General features: G+C 37.7%; 1 protein-coding gene across 3 annotated transcripts in view; it reads left to right on the forward strand.

Annotated features, from left to right (window-relative positions):
* The window catches only part of LOC110052566 (calpain-9-like), a 21457-nt gene continuing 5566 nt past the window's right edge, over positions 1 to 15891 (forward strand). For all 3 annotated transcript variants that reach the window (XM_089292125.1, XM_089292124.1, XM_020758699.2), the window contains exons 1-18: positions 1 to 122; positions 343 to 502; positions 2365 to 2714; positions 3354 to 3543; positions 4211 to 4291; positions 5011 to 5099; positions 5855 to 5932; positions 6052 to 6243; positions 7124 to 7259; positions 8015 to 8232; positions 9463 to 9514; positions 10703 to 10780; positions 11073 to 11130; positions 11318 to 11354; positions 11853 to 11874; positions 13493 to 13561; positions 14618 to 14696; positions 15715 to 15831. In XM_089292125.1, coding sequence (XP_089148251.1) covers positions 344 to 502; positions 2365 to 2714; positions 3354 to 3543; positions 4211 to 4291; positions 5011 to 5099; positions 5855 to 5932; positions 6052 to 6243; positions 7124 to 7259; positions 8015 to 8232; positions 9463 to 9514; positions 10703 to 10780; positions 11073 to 11130; positions 11318 to 11354; positions 11853 to 11874; positions 13493 to 13561; positions 14618 to 14696; positions 15715 to 15831 — 2005 coding nt within the window. In that variant the 5' untranslated portion in view covers positions 1 to 122; position 343. The remainder of the gene's footprint in view (positions 123 to 342; positions 503 to 2364; positions 2715 to 3353; positions 3544 to 4210; positions 4292 to 5010; positions 5100 to 5854; positions 5933 to 6051; positions 6244 to 7123; positions 7260 to 8014; positions 8233 to 9462; positions 9515 to 10702; positions 10781 to 11072; positions 11131 to 11317; positions 11355 to 11852; positions 11875 to 13492; positions 13562 to 14617; positions 14697 to 15714; positions 15832 to 15891) is intronic.

The following is a 15891-nucleotide window of genomic DNA, read 5'->3' on the forward strand; positions in this document are numbered from 1 at the left end:
TTTGTGTGTGTATATAGAGTGCATGCGCGAGTCTCTGTCTGCGGCCGGGCGTTTAGCGGTAGAGGGTTTCTGCACAGCGATCTTAATTCTGCATTTGTGAACTCCAACAGCTCTTTTAACAGGTACTGGTTGACCTTTTACTTCTCAATGCAAGCGTTATGCGTGAGTGTGTGATGACAGCGCTGTGTTGCTCGCTGCAGAAAGATGGACGCTGTCTATCAAACTTGACTACGTGACTGCCGAAGTCAGCTAAGGCGTTGTTCATAGCGTTCGTTGGTTCGAGAACATTTCGCTTGCTAGCCTTAATTCGGTTTCGCATTGGTTGTGTGCTTTTCGTTTTAGGATGCCTTACAAACAGTGGTACGAAGATCTTGATCAAATCAAGCGCCGTTGCAGAGGCGGTGGACTTTTTGAAGACCCTGAATTTCCTGCCATCGACAGCAAAGTCTTCAAGAAGCGCGTACTGCCTGGCGGTCAGTCTTTCGAATGGCTCCGGCCCCAAGTAAGTGCAGAGTGGATTTCGTTGTAATCCTTCGGTTTTACGTTGGAGCTGGAGAGATTAAGTTCTTGTTTGTCTCTAGCGTTTCTTTGGAAGATTAAAAATATTGCTGGGAATCGCTGAATAGAATTGTTTTATTTTCAGGCGTAAACAAACGTATAAATAAGTCTTACTTCTGAGATGTTTAAGTTTGTATTAATATTCCAATGCAAGCCAAAGTGTGAGCCGTTTCCAGTTATCATGTTCATTTTTTATTGATTTACTTCGATATGAAGCTAGTGCCTTGGAATGAAAATATTCACTCGCAATCCACTCGTGGAATATAATGTGGGAGAATGAAGAAATAACGCGCTCTTGCTTAAGTCTCAGTCTGGTCTTCTAGCGTTAATTAATAAGAACGCTTCTTTTGTGTCCCCTGGGAAATTAGCTCCATTTCGTGAACTTGTTTTAACAAAAGACTTCCTATAATTTTCCGACTGTTGGTAGAAGCCTTTGTTACGACTGTTGTTTGTGTGTTAAGAATTGTTCAGGCTGATGACGAGCTTGTTATATTTGAATCAAGCAATGTCTCCAGAGAACTCTCTGGAACCAGTCACATGTACTGTATAGCACATACATCATTAAGCTTAAATTTGCATTTCCTACCGCCAGAATCCCTCAAACCCTGCTGTAAGGATTCTTTCGCCACAGTTGCAACCTTTGTCAGTGCATTAAAGCTAAGGCTTCTATTGACGGACTGACAGTAATGTTCTGAGTTCTACCTGCAGTCCTAATTTCTTCAAGTGACATTCTTTGCATACAAGTGTTCCCTAGGGAGTATTATGCTAATTACTGTACGTCCTGTGAACTTTCTTTTATCATGGAATTTCCCAGTTTGCCAAAGTGATAGATGCATACATGTCAGAGTCTTATATATAATAAAAAGAAAATTTCTTTGATCATTTTTCCATATATACATGTATCTGGTGACAAAGTGTTTGCCTTGTATTTTTCTTTCACTTGACCTTAGAAGATGAAAGGTGAAACTAAGACAACAGTGGGAGCCGTTTTAACTAGAGTCTTTTTTTATGCAATATATTTGGTAAAAAATATTAACACCCAAAACATTTTGAGGAAATGATTGGAAAAAGAAATGTTGAATGCACTAATAAATAGTTTGCCCTTTTTTATGGTAATCATCTCGTAAGCTACAAAGTTGGCTCTCAATTTACAGATGATTTCAATTGTTTGTGTACACCTGCTTGCTTGTATCATAAACAAGTAGGCTACTGTTTTACATGGCTTGCAGACCATGAAACAACTGTCTTGATACTTTTTTAAGATGATGATAATGTTGGTAATAATAATAATAATAATAATAATAATAACAACAATAATAACAATAATAACAATAATAACAATAATAATAATAATAATAATAATAATAATAATTTATTTCTGGTGCAGTACATCAGTAAAATCTCAATGCTCTTACAAAGTAGTGATAAATGTAGGATCCAGTGAAACCTTTGCAATTATTAGTTATAATGTAAAAATTAAACAAGAACTAGACTGACATGCTCAAAGATTAAATGAAAAAGTTTTAAGTCAGTTTTTATAAAACAGCCACCCTGTTATTACTGTCACCTTGTTATATATTATGGCCACTTTATTCTGGCCCAAATAGAAGCTCAATCAGTCATTTCCTTATTTGAAGAACCCCTTTAACAGAGTATGGCCACCCCATTTTTGTGACCCAGTGGTGACTGGATTAACAGGGTGTCACTGTAATGCGTAATGAGGACTTGCAGAATAAGTCATTGAATGTAAAAGTTGCAGTACGTGTAAATTTTTTTTTCGAGTCTAAAGGTCCTTTTATATTTCAGGAACTTTTAGATGCCCAAGGAGAAGGACAGAGAGCCAAGATGTTGGTGGGTGGGGCATCTCGCCTCGACATTAATCAAGGTATGTTAGGAGACTGCTGGCTGTTGGCGGCAATTGCTTCCTTGACCCAGGAAGAGAAATTGATGGATAAAGTTCTTCGCATTGGCAAGTATGATGAATTTGGGAGTCCTGGCTACTGTGGTGCATTTCAGTTCAGCATTTGGCAAGATGGAGACTGGGTGGACGTGATTATTGATGATCGTTTACCAACATACAGGAAGAAACTGGTTTTCATGCATTCAAAAGACAAGAATGAGTTTTGGTGTGCCCTGCTAGAGAAAGCATATGCAAAGTATGTATAATACATTGTTTTGATCCAAGTTACCATGTAGAGTATATCGTTGCTGAGCAATGATTTTTAATTAACAATTGCTGTCCAATAAATTTTTATCCATTCAATTTTGGAACAAAATGATCTTGCTTCTTGCTTGCTGGGTAAAATGCTCAAGACATTCTAACACCAGATTGCTTTGTCAAAATTTAGAGTTGTTAATAAAAGCTCTTTGGCCTTGAAGGTATTTCTGACATTGTAAGGATGCAACGTTTTTTGCCTCTGGGTTAACAACTGTTTTGTAGACCTTCATTGGCCTCCAAACTGCTTTTAACACTTGATTATGAGCTGTGCAAAAAAATACTTCAATCAGATATAAAGCAGCCTGAGCTATGTATTACTCAAATGCAACATTGATCCCATCACAAGTAAAGCCAGATTCTTTTGTTTAGAAAAGTTGTGTTGTGACAGGCGAGTTTTCATCTAAGGTTAACTGCAAACCAGAGGAAAAAAAAAGTATACTAAGTTCAGGGCAGTGGCGAAAAATCAATTTTTATTTCACTAGACTGAGGAATTCAAAGACACAAGAAAATGGCTTAAACTAAGACATACATATAACACAGACCTTGACTTGACAACATATGTTCTGTGTTTCTCCAGACTGCAAGGGTCGTATGAAGCTCTGAAAGGAGGTCAAACTATTGAAGCTATGGAAGATTTTACTGGAGGTCTGGGAGAAGATTTTGACCTGAAGAATGTTCGAAAAGGAGGCGAGAAGGAGAAGAAAGAAATGTTCACAGTTATTCAAAAGGGCTTAAGGCGTGGTGATCTCATGGGTTGCTCCATCACTGTAAGTATGAGTTCTTTGAAAGAAAGCTCAAGACCTGGGACATGTTGACAAAAAGGCACACGAGCCAGCTGCAAACTCCATGACTTAGCCAAGCAATTAGCCAAGCAACCGATGAAGGCTAAAGAGTTAGCTGAAACATCTTGCTAAAATATACAAGTCAGTGACAAAAAACGGGACTATCGATTATGTTATCTCCTGACTACATTTACTCAATTTTTAGCCAAGCAATTGATTGTTAATAATTTTTGTTTTCTTTTTAAATGATTAATAATAAGTGTAATTATTTTAACCTACATGTAACGATTTGCAATTATTTGTAACATTGGTGCTGAAAAGCCTATTTTAGGGAGCAACAATGAATGTATGTGTATATAGGTATTAGTGTGTGTATAGAGCTATAACTTAATTGTATCTGGTTTCGAAGAAACAACTTGATGCAACCATTCTTACATTGTATTCCTTTGTAGAGGGAGGCAGTGCGAGAGCCATGAGATTTGGCACTTGAATTAACCCTGCTTGATCAATCCAGAGTCTTGTACTTGTACACTTAACTTGTACCAATAGCTAGGCTGTAATGTACACGTGGTTGAATCATGTCTTGCTCTCAACCTTTCGCGACAGAGTGGGTAGTTATACTGTATAACTGATTATTATTTCGCTCTTCCAGGCTGCTCCGAATCAGATAGAAGCTAAAGGTGATCTTGGATTGGTGAAAGGCCATGCTTATTCTGTGACTGGAGCCACCACTGTAAGACAAGATCAACAATGATAAGATTTTTTCTTTATAGTTCTATTTACAAAACTAATTAATGCATGTTACTTTTAATAAAGAAAATAAAATAGGAAAGGATTTTCAAGTTTTGGTATTAAGCAACTAGAAACTAGCAGTCTGTGAAATTGTCATAGATCTGTTAATAGGATCAATATTATACAGCAGGGTGTGTATATTTGTTAAGAATGAAGGCTTGGACATGATTATGTATTGTAAGTTGTACATGTATATAAGGAAGGGACCACATCTACAGTGTATGTAGAGCTAGACCACAAGAAAACATATTTCTCTCAAGAAACTTAGAAGATGCCAAACCTGGGCAGGTGCAGTGGGAGTTTTTGCTGTACCTTTTAGGGTATTGAGCCAAAAAAAGAATTTGTCAGGAGATAAATGAATGTGTTGTTTTAGGATTGGCACCTCTTAGGGGTGAGAAAAACGCAAGCCACACCCACAAAACATGATCTTGGTACCTCTTAGGAGAGGTTCAAGTTTGAGTTTTGAAGGATCATTGAAATAGTTCTAGCCCCTTAAAGTAGAATGATCTTTTTTCGTATCACCCATTCAGAGTACATATAGAAGTTTGAAATAAAGATTGAAATTAAATTTCCCATAATAAATTAATTTTATTTAGTCACTTGTTCTGTTTTTTGTCTGTGAGCACTGATTTCTGTATGTGTATGTTTTTGTCTTCCCAGGTGAACGTTTATGGCAGAGAAGTGGAGTTGGTTCGTGTGAGGAATCCTTGGGGTAATGAGAGAGAATGGGAAGGACCGTGGGGAGATAAGTAAGTGGTTTCAATAAGTTATGTTTGATAATGGTTAGTTCTAGAGTAGTGCAATATATAAATCCCTTGGGATAATTAGAGGAAGATTGAAGTTAAAGTTTAACCCAGTTGTAGCATAAGAAACCCCTGAACTAAATGTTAGGGAGAGGGAAGGAGCATTACCAAGGAGATAAAATGAGTAGTTCAAATAAGTTGTGTTTGATAATGATCTCTGTAGGGGTAGTGGAAAAAAATCCCTGACATAATAAGAGTTTAATCCTGGGGTAGTGTAAGAAACTTCTGAACTAAATTTTAGGGACGGGGAGGAGCATGGAGAGACAAGTGAGAGGTTCCATTAAGTTATGTTTGGGTTAGTGTGATAAATTGTTAGGGTATTAAAGTGGTTAGCTAGTTCAAGTTATGTTTGAAGAGGCTTAGCCCTTGGTTGGTAGTATTCCAAATTCCTGGGATACTACTGTATGTGATCAGGAATCAGAGAGAATGTGCTTGGAGAGATACACTGTAATTGTGTTTCTGTCATAAAGTTTTGCCTCGAGGCATTCCAGATTCCTGGGGTAATGATAGGAACTTGATATATTGAATCTCTGGCATTGTAGGAAGGAAAACTACCCTTCTCCCCTTCTCTTTCATTTCTTTCTTTTTTTAGCTCTAGCACTAGCCATTAAATTGTTATTAATAATTGAATGAATAAATAATGACTAGATAAGGAGTTCTTTTATATCAAAGTTACTCAATACACTGGTTGTTTCTTTAAGATCCTCTGAGTGGAGAAAGCTCTCTGAATCAGAAAAGAGAGACTTGAATTTGACCTTTGCAGATGATGGAGAGTTTTGGTAAGTTCCCCAAAATCAAAATTTTAATGTTTTACACTCAATTGTAGCAATTACATGTGGTCACTTTCAAGCAACCATTGTTGGTTAATTAAAGTTTCTTGGTCACTTTTGCAATACAGGATGTCATTGGATGATTTTGTTACATACTATGACAAGTTGGAAATTTGCCACTTGGGCCCAGACAGCGCCAAAGGCACCGGAAATGCTAACAATTGGGAAGGACGTGCTGAGAAAGGTGCCTGGATTCGAGGTTCATCTGCTGGTGGTTGTCGTAACTTCCTCAATACTTTTGCCATGAATCCTCAGTACAGGTACCATTCAGTATTGCTTTTCTTTGTGGGACATTGACAAAGTTAATAATAATATTTCACTCGTAAGTAAAAACAAATAAAACCAGAGAATAGCCCTCCCGGCTGGCACACATGCTAGTTTTTTCTCTTCTGAACGAATTTGTCTTCAACAACATTAACCTCAAAACCTGACAGTCCAAAGTTGGTCTCAATAATTTTTGCCACTTTATGTGATGTGGCTGATATTATATGAAGCTAGTACATGTACAGTTTAGCAGCTACCTTCACCAGAGGGTAAAAGGAAAAGAGGCCGCCTGAAATCCACCTGGAGGAGGACTGCTGAGGCAGAATTTAAGTCTCTTCCTTAACTGGGGGCAAGCTTCAAGGCTTGTTATGTACCGACAGGAATGGAGGAAACTTGTTGATGCCCTGTGTGCCACTTGGCATCCAAAGGACTGATGATGATTGGATAATGCAATTCAAGAGTTTTCATTGGCTTTCCGGGGCGTTCTTATTTTTGTAAAGGTCATGCTGCCGAAATAAAGATAACTAAAATAATACAAAAATAATCGTTAATTCACACACATGTTAGATATGAGATGATTATAGCCAACTCGTCACTATGCACTGTGTTGGCTACAATGTATCAATCCTCTCCTATCTGAACTGTGCTCTTAGAATAAATGTTCATTTTATAGCTGTTTTAACAGAGGATAATTGTGAAGGTCACAGATAAAGTGAAATGGTAGGAGTTTAAAATGCAGTGTGAGGCCCCTTTTGTTGAAAGCCTTCTACACCTCCAAAAGCCTTGAGGGAAAAAAATGTCTTTGGGGCTAAAATAATATGATTTAGCTTAATGTTAAATTAATTAATAGAATACATGGATTTAAATCTTGTACAGAGTTGATCTCCAAGATGCAGATGATGATGAGGATGACAAATGCTCGTTAACAGTGGCACTTATGCAGACCAAGCGTCGTAAATTGAAGGCAGAGGAAGGAAAGCCCATGCTGACCATTGGCTTCTCAATTTACAAAGTACTTCTAATTAATTATTTATTATTAATTCAAGGGCATAGCTAGGGGGGTCCTGGAGTGTCCGTAATCCCCCCTCCCTTTGTAAGCCTTTTTTAAGGAAACAACCTACATCAGGTGGCAAAAACACCATGACAATCTGGTGAGTACTGTCACTTTGACACAGTGTGACCCCTCTTTTGAAAAATCTTGGCTGTGCCCTTGTAATTATATTTTCACAGCTCTATTTCTCACTTCATCTGTTCATATAATTTGAATTATAACTTCAGGCTGCTTCGTGGCCCTAGTATAATTCTCATCGTCTAATATTTGAGTACTGAATCTTAAGGGCTTCCTGCTTTTATTTTCAAGTAACCCACCATGCCTGACCAATGATGTCTAAGTTAAAATCATAACTTAAGAGTTTTTTTAGAAGTACCGGTAATGTGAGTGTTTGAAGCAGTCCAAATCTACAATTAAGACACCATGGAGAGACAGATAGTCAGGGATTGAAAAAAAAAAAAAAAAAGAATTTCAGCTTGCTCTTTGGACTAGCAGCTCTCAAATTTTGCTTGCCCTGCAGGCAAGCTTTAGTTTACTTTTGTTCTTAATTTGGCTGGCAGACAACTTATCTGGGCCCTTGCCCGTCATGAAAATGCAAATGAAAAGTTACAAGCCCGTCAGGAAAATCAACTGGATTCGGAAGACTGGACGGCACTTTATTTGAGCCCTATAGAGATAATAGTCAGTAATGTAAATTAAAGATTTGCTGTCTGTAGATCACAGATGAGGATTTGAAAGGTGGCAGGGCAGACAGAGATTTCTTTGCTTACCATGCGTCCACTGCACGCTCTCCAGTGTTTATTAACAGCCGTGAGGTGACTGGTCGTTTCCTGTTAGATCCTGGATCCTACCTTATCATTCCAACCACCTTTGAACCTGGCCACAATGGTGAATTCCTTGTGCGAATCTACTCTGAAAAACCTGTAACAACAAGGTATGGTTAACTTTTCTTTGTTTTATTCTTGCTTTACAAATTTAATACAGTCAGTAAGCATTGGGGCTCTTCTCATAGGTGTGCCCCTGCTGCCCTCGCCCCCCCCCCCCCCCCTTCCTAAACTTCCCTGCCTCTCTTTCTACTGTTGTATCAATGTGACAGTTGTCTGTTTTTTCCTTCTAAATGGGGTCTCTGCTGGGTTTCCAGGATTTGCTAACCATGAGTCGATTGGTCTTCATCTGGGAGCTGACTGTCCATAGTGGAAGCTCCTGGATGTCTCAGTAACCCAGTCTCCATTTTGAGAGACAGTTCCTAGCAAAACAGATGTATTCATTTGTCACGTCCTGTACCTTTTTATGTAGTCAGTCAATTTTATCATAATTAAGCATAGCGGCATTGTGATTACTGAGAATAATCTACATGCGTGAAGAAAATCTCCTCCTTGTCCATGCTATTTCTGAAAGTTTATTAAAGGCTCTTCAGCTCATTCAAGAACAGTTCACCCTGCTTTAAATATCTTTCAGAGTGAAGATGGGGGCATCTTATTAATAAACTAAGTGTTCAACTCCCTGAAATGAACTTTTCCTAGGCCTGCAATGTTCTCACTGCAGCAATCTTTGTGAAAAGGAGAACTTGCCTTTACTTCAAGTGAATGCTGTAAGAAGCCAATTAGCAATTTTTTTTCAGAAGGGTGTACCTGTGAAGGCAATTTCAGGAGTAACTTGTGCCACAATGCTACATGTGACTTGACTTTTAGCTGTAAACCCCTTGGAGTATTGGGTGGGAATGCTACAATTGCAAAAAATCATCTGAGTGGTGTATACATAGCATTCATTCAAGCATTCAAGCATTCATTCATTCATTCATTCATTCATTCATTCATTCATTCATTCATTCATTCATTCATTCAAGCATTCAAGCATTCATTCATTCATTCATTCATTCATTCATTCATTCATTCATTCATTCATTCATTCATTCATTCATTCATTCATTCATTCATTCATTCATTCATTCATTCATTCATTCATTCATTCATTCATTCATTCATTCATTCATTCATTCATTCATAATCAGCACCTTTACTGGACAGGTATGGTTAACTTTGCTACTTAACAGTGGTACATGTAATTATTTCAGCCTAAAGTTGATTGTCAGTCTATTACTGGTTTTGCTGTTAAGCTATATTAAATGTACATGTATGATGGTTGGTCTCTTTTCTTTTCACAGCAAAGTTGATGTTAAGACTAACATCCAGTCAAGGGATGAGCGAAGATCCAAAGTAAGTGACAAGTGTTATGTGTGTCATGATACACATACGAAGAATGATTATAGAGTTTCATTTATTCAATATCAGCGTGAGATTTCTATGGTAGACAGTTGATAACGGTACTATGCCCCCGAAAGTATTACGGATAGAAATCAGGAGCGAATAATCTAATATTGTTTTTAATTAGCATAAATCTGCTTGACGTTTAAAATTTTATGTAAATCCTCTTCACAAACACTCTGAAACAGAAAGAAGTGGCCACCATTTGCTTCTATTTTCTGTGTAAGGCTTGGTGTGTACACAGAGGAAACAGAAGTGACCAGTGGGATATTCCATGGTATACCATGAGAAAATAATTAACAATATTATTATTCACTGAAGTGGCAGTAAATATCTATCACTTTCACCGACACTGAGGTGAATAATTGTTTTAGTATATACCACACAAGCTGAATAATTAACGGACCAAAATGTTATTTTATGTGTGACAAGCGGTCGGAAATTTTAAATTCTCTTGCACCGGCTGCTGGGAGGGGAATAGTGTTTGCTAATCACCTCTGAGTTAACCAATCATGGCGTGCAAAAAGCACTATTCACTTGTGTGGTATATACTAACTAACTTTATACCATGCAATAAAAAATACAGTGGACAACACAATCAGTGCAAGATACACTCAGCACACAATGGGAAGGGTGGGTGTAATATCATCAAGTAAACAACATCTTTCCTGTATTTGGATGTGGCATGGTACATGTATCATTATACATTGAACTCACTATCTCTTTTCTGATTGGTCAAAAGCGTACAGTGAATTTTCGAAATCAGCGCTTGTGACGTCATCTCTGCAGATTGTACAATAATCATGTCAAGGACACTCAAGGTCATGGGTGATCATGTCAAGTTCATGTGCTTTGTGTTGCTTGCCGTCAGTGATGAAGCAAAAACATGACTTTCATTTTTTTCGTTCAGTGTATAATAACACAATTGTTAGATTCGGTTTTTGTGATATCCAGAATAATCAAGGTCTCAGTAAGAGTTATCAGCCTCAGCCTTCGGCTTTGGCTGATAACCCCTACGTCGACCTTGATTATTCTGGATATCACAAAAACCTCATCCAATATTATAGTGTATAAACGTAAAAATATGATTTTCAACACTCCTCCATTTTATTTGTAACAACTATGCAATTTGTCTTACAGTATAGAAGCCACAGTAAAGAGGACAATGATGCAATGGATTCATCATTCAGGGCACTTTTCTTGAAGCTGGCTGGAGTGGTAAGTGGGTGGAAATCTCAAAAGCTTGCTTACAAGTCTATTTTCTGTGACTGTCTGTAATGTTTTGTGTTTTTCTGTAAACAATATGCTCTTTAGATAACCCTGCCGCACATCCTTGTCAATCGTAAATTAGAAAGTGATCATGGATTGAATTCCATGTCAGAAATTGAAAGAGCAAAGTTAAATTGTTAAGACTGCCAATTCTTAGACCATAATCTATTCAGAACTACATTATTTTAGAAATTTTTAATAAATTGTTCACTTTTAATTCTATACTATTTTGCCATTTCAGGACAAAGAGATTGATGCATTTGAACTTCAACAGATCCTAAGTACTGCCACAAAGAAAGGTATACACGTGATAATTATCATTACACCATCAAGTTTTAAAAGTGACATTACCCCTCCCCTCACAAAAAAAATTGTAGTGGCCCTCTTAGGTTATAGCATTCTCAAATGAAATTTGACTTTTGTTGAAAATTAAAGTTGGGAATAATGGTTACCGTAATAATTGTCATGATTCCTCTTTTTATTCAGTGCTGAAAGAGAAGGAGTTCAGCTTGGAAGCATGCAGGTTAGATTGTAATGAATATTATGTGGTGCTTTTTCCCATAAATGCGAGTGTCCTAGGCCATTGCAACCAAATCTGTAGAACACTCAAGGATATCCTCTAAGTGTCGTTCCCGGCAAGTAAATTCCTCAACTTACAAAATCTGAGGTTTACATTAACACAAGATGGTTAGTTTTAATGACAGCAGAGTTAGCTTTACTTAATATGTGTGGCATTGTCTGCTTGGCCAATATTCTCCAAGTTTGGTTTGTTATTGAAGTGAAGTGAAGTGAAGTGAAGTGAAAGACTTTATTTAATGAGGGTGACCCGTGACAGTAACTTAAGTTACTGATAAACTTGGGGCCCTCAGCTTATTACAACATACATGTACCTTTAGCTGTAGTAATGTTATAAATAACCCAGTTGATGATCTTCACTCTCCTAACCTGACTGTTTGCCAGTGTTTTTATATAATAAGGAGAACTTTATTGTTGATTAACACTATTTTATTTTTGTCCTCAGGAGCATCATTGATCTTAAGGACGTATCTTTTGGTATAAAAAAGCAGTTTGCATGACTTGTCTTAGTAGTAATTGTGTATGTGTCTTAGTATGTGTCTTAGTAGTAATTGCGACAATTTACAATTTGGTTTTGCTCCAGTTTTTACTTTAAATTAGGGTTATCCAGCTTTGGATTACACTCACAACTGGATTATTAAGCTCAATGCTAGATATTCTTCTTTTCACTTAATACTTTCCTGACAATAGTTGCATGTTTCTGTCACAAATAATTTTGATTACCAGAATGAATGGTGCTCAAAAACAATGAGCAAAGATTGTCTTATCATGCTGTTTTAGGAGTTTGAAGTTGTAATGTAGAAACTCTTGATTTGTACATGCATGTGAATCATGATGATGATGAGTATTGTGTTAGTGATGTACTTTGTCACTATCAACTTGTGCATGGCGGAGTGAGAGAACGGCGCTTCAAATAATTTCCTGGCTGGTGCTGGTCAAATTGTCCAGTCAAACCTATTTTTGTTCAGACATATCCCATTTTTGGCCAGACAAACATCGATTTTGTCTTATCACTATAAAAGTGCCCCCCCCCCCCCCTTCATATGATGTTTAAATATGAAACAAGTAAATTTTCAAAGCAGTTATTGTACATGAGCATTGATCTCAATGCAGGAAAAGTGGAACGCATGGTACAGCAAAATCAGTATCACATTTGTGTGAAAATTTGCAATGGTAGTCGGAAATTTTATGACTATTGCGAATCATTTATTAAAAGTTCTTGGTCTGGTAGTTAAGTATCCGCCTTTTTTCTCTCCATTTTCACAAATGCCAGTAATATTGAACCTTTAAATATTTAAAACTTGAAACTCTAGATTTTTTCCTTACCAGCATAAACAAACGGACAAATTGTCTGGCCATCTAAGGATTTGACTGGACAGCGCCTATTTTGACTAGAGATTGTCTGTTGACCGGCCGTTATTTGAAGGCCTGGTCAGAAGAGTCTATTGCCCTTCATACAGTACAGCAATCGTTATGTGGTCTTTACATGTTTGGCCACATTATGTTATACTTGATAAATAAAAAACATGTACCGTGTTTCTATTGAGTTATAGAAACATGAGTGGAAGTTTGGGAGAATGAGAAATGCTGTGGGAACACGAGCTGCAGGCGAGTGTTTCCACAGCTTTTTCGAGTTCTCCCAAACTTTCATAAGTGTTTCTATAACTCGATAGAAACACAGAGAACATGTTTTCTATTTCTTTTAGAAAACACTGCAACGAATAAAAGGAAAACAACTTGTTAACTTTGATCATCAAAATGTAAATTCTCTTTGCTCCGGCCATCATTACATCAACAGCTTGTGCTAGTTCCGTGTTTCCATCGAGTTAAAGAAACACGATTTTTAACCAATCAATGCTCGTATTTTCTTAGGACTGTTTTTTTAATTAATTTACAATGTATTGGCTGGGTCACTCAGGTTTTTAATGCTTTTTAGTGAATTGAACACAATTGGGTAAGTGCTTTGTGTGAAAAAGAAGTTGGCCAAGTACATGCTACGTTTGGCACAGTTATAACTCATTTTAAGCAAGGTAGAACAAACAAATCTAAAGGATTGCAATAGTTTTTTCCTTAACAGTAAAATAGGATGACAAGACTGGAAAGTTGGATTATGATGAATTTAAGGAGGTTTGGGCAATGGTTAAAGACCTACTGGTAAGTTCACTTGACACTCTTACATTAACAAGTGACTGGAGTAATGAAACAAATTTGTAGATATAAGGAACTGTGGGTCAGTGCTTAGTAAGAAACTGATACTCGCCATTGAGTTGACAATTAAGCAATTGCAATTTACACAACCCTGAGAAATTTAATTGGGACTTCAAGTAATATATCAAACAGGAAAAACCATGTTTGACCTTATTTCCAAACACAGAGAAGAGAGTTGAAAATGCGAAGCGCAACGGAGTATTTTTGACGAACTTTGAGTTGTTTGGAAATGTGGTCAGACATGGTCTTACGTGTTTGATATATTACTTCAAAGTGCTTCTGACAATGAAAATCCAGACAGTCACTTGCACCTCTGACATTGGTGGCTTTTGGGTGGGCTCATGCTGCCAACCTATTCTTGTGGCTTGCGTTTGTGATGCAAACCAGAATCTATTTGCAGGCTATTTGGTGGCCAAAGCGGCATAAATGGATCAGAAATCAATGCAAAAGCATACTAAAGAGTGAAACATTGATCATTGCTTTTGAACCTGATTGGCCAGTATGCATGTCTGAATGCCTGTCTAAGTGTTTTTTCTTGGAAAATAAGACTCAGAAATTCTTGACGTCTTGTATAATGATTTGCTTCAAACAAAACCTCTCCCCTCTCTGTTTCCATCTATTTTATTGATTGTAGAAAGGTTACCACCTAGGGGGCTGGACTCCCGTGTAAAAAGGGTGGGGTCACTTGTCGTACCTTTTAGGGGTTAAAAAGGGGTGTTGACACCTCTTAGGATGTTTAGCCTCAAGAGGTCCACAGCCAGAGCTTTTGCAGTGCATTTTAGGGGATGGAGCTGAAAAAAGTATGACAGGAGGTAATGTGTTGTTTTAGAATTGGTACCTCTCAGGAGTTTCAACCATTCCAAGCCATGTCCACAAAACAGGATCCTGGTGCATCTTTGGGCTTCTTTTCAAAATTTCTGATGAGCTCCCCTATCCTTCTTATATGGGTGTGTCCCCGGGGGTTACCTAGTGTGTGATTGAGACTTTGTTGATTTTTCACAGAAAATTTTTGCTGAGCATGACAAGGATGGGAGTGGCACCATGGACATGTTCGAGATGCGAAGTGCCTTGAGTAAACAAGGTATCATTGTCTCGGCTATTTGGTTTGCAAGTGCTGCTCTATAATTAATTTGGTAGAATTTCAGGGTAAAGCACAAGTTACAGCATGCAGGCTTTAGATTCCTCCTCTATTGGGACGTTTTATATGTTGCACTAATCCTGGATTAGCTTTACTGGAATTTCCTGGCCGCTGACAGTATCCAGGCACTTGACAGAAATGATGTTAAATTGGTGTTATTAACACAGGCTACAGAAGATCTATGCTTGATCATGGTCAAATTATCTGTCATTATGTCAGTTTTAGTCAATAACTTATTAAGAGTGTAAATTCTTGACATCCACCAACTTCCGTTTTCAAGGATTACATAATCGTGTAATGTGTGCCTCAGTCTCCGACATAGCTTCACTTGGCTTTGAACAACTTAGCCCTGGAGAACAGATGAATACTCATGAGTTGTTTTTCAACCAGGTGTCAAAAATGGTTGTGTAATATAGCAGTGGAACAGCAATGCTTCTCATCACTAACATGACAAATTAAAGCACAGATTGGCACTGAATTGTGGAGGTTAAACGCCCAACCCACTTGCTTTTGATTTTGCGCCCTTTTGACAAGCGTGTTTGCCCCACATAAGAAGTGCTTAAGGAACAGGAAATGTTTTATTCACTCTCAACACTAGGAAAACTTCAGACTCTAGCTTTCCTAAACTTAAGACACACATCAAGAGGCACCAAGACTGAGTAGGAACTCAGTCGACCTCTTAAAAAAAGTGTGGCGCAAACTCTGATGGTGGAAATGCCATCGGGTGTGGAAACCTCCTGCTGCTTTGGTAGTGGAGGCCAGAATGGCTCGTGGCTTTTTGAGCAGAATTTTGTGCAAACCTCATTCCAAATTGCAGTTTGAACATTCGTTTTGCTGTTATGCACGGAAAGTCTCGAGCCTTTCAAAGTCCTGAAAAATGGTTGAGAATCTTCATGTGTATTTTTGAAATTTGAAAGAAAACAGAATGTTGATCTTAATTTGCTGTGTGTGTTGTTGTTAGGTGTTAATCTCAGTCAGCCAACTCTGGATTGCATCTCTGCACGATTCAACAACAAGGCAGGAAATTTGAGTTTTGATGATTTCCTTCAGATTGTCTGCCGTATCTACTCAATTAAAGGTGCGAGTGCTATTCCGTCATATCGTATTATGTTGTGTCGACAGACCGACTCATTGACTA

Source organism: Orbicella faveolata, unplaced genomic scaffold (genome assembly GCF_042242905.1).
Source record: "Orbicella faveolata isolate gen_17 unplaced genomic scaffold, um_ofav_v1 contig_24, whole genome shotgun sequence".
Lineage (NCBI taxonomy): Eukaryota > Metazoa > Cnidaria > Anthozoa > Scleractinia > Merulinidae > Orbicella > Orbicella faveolata.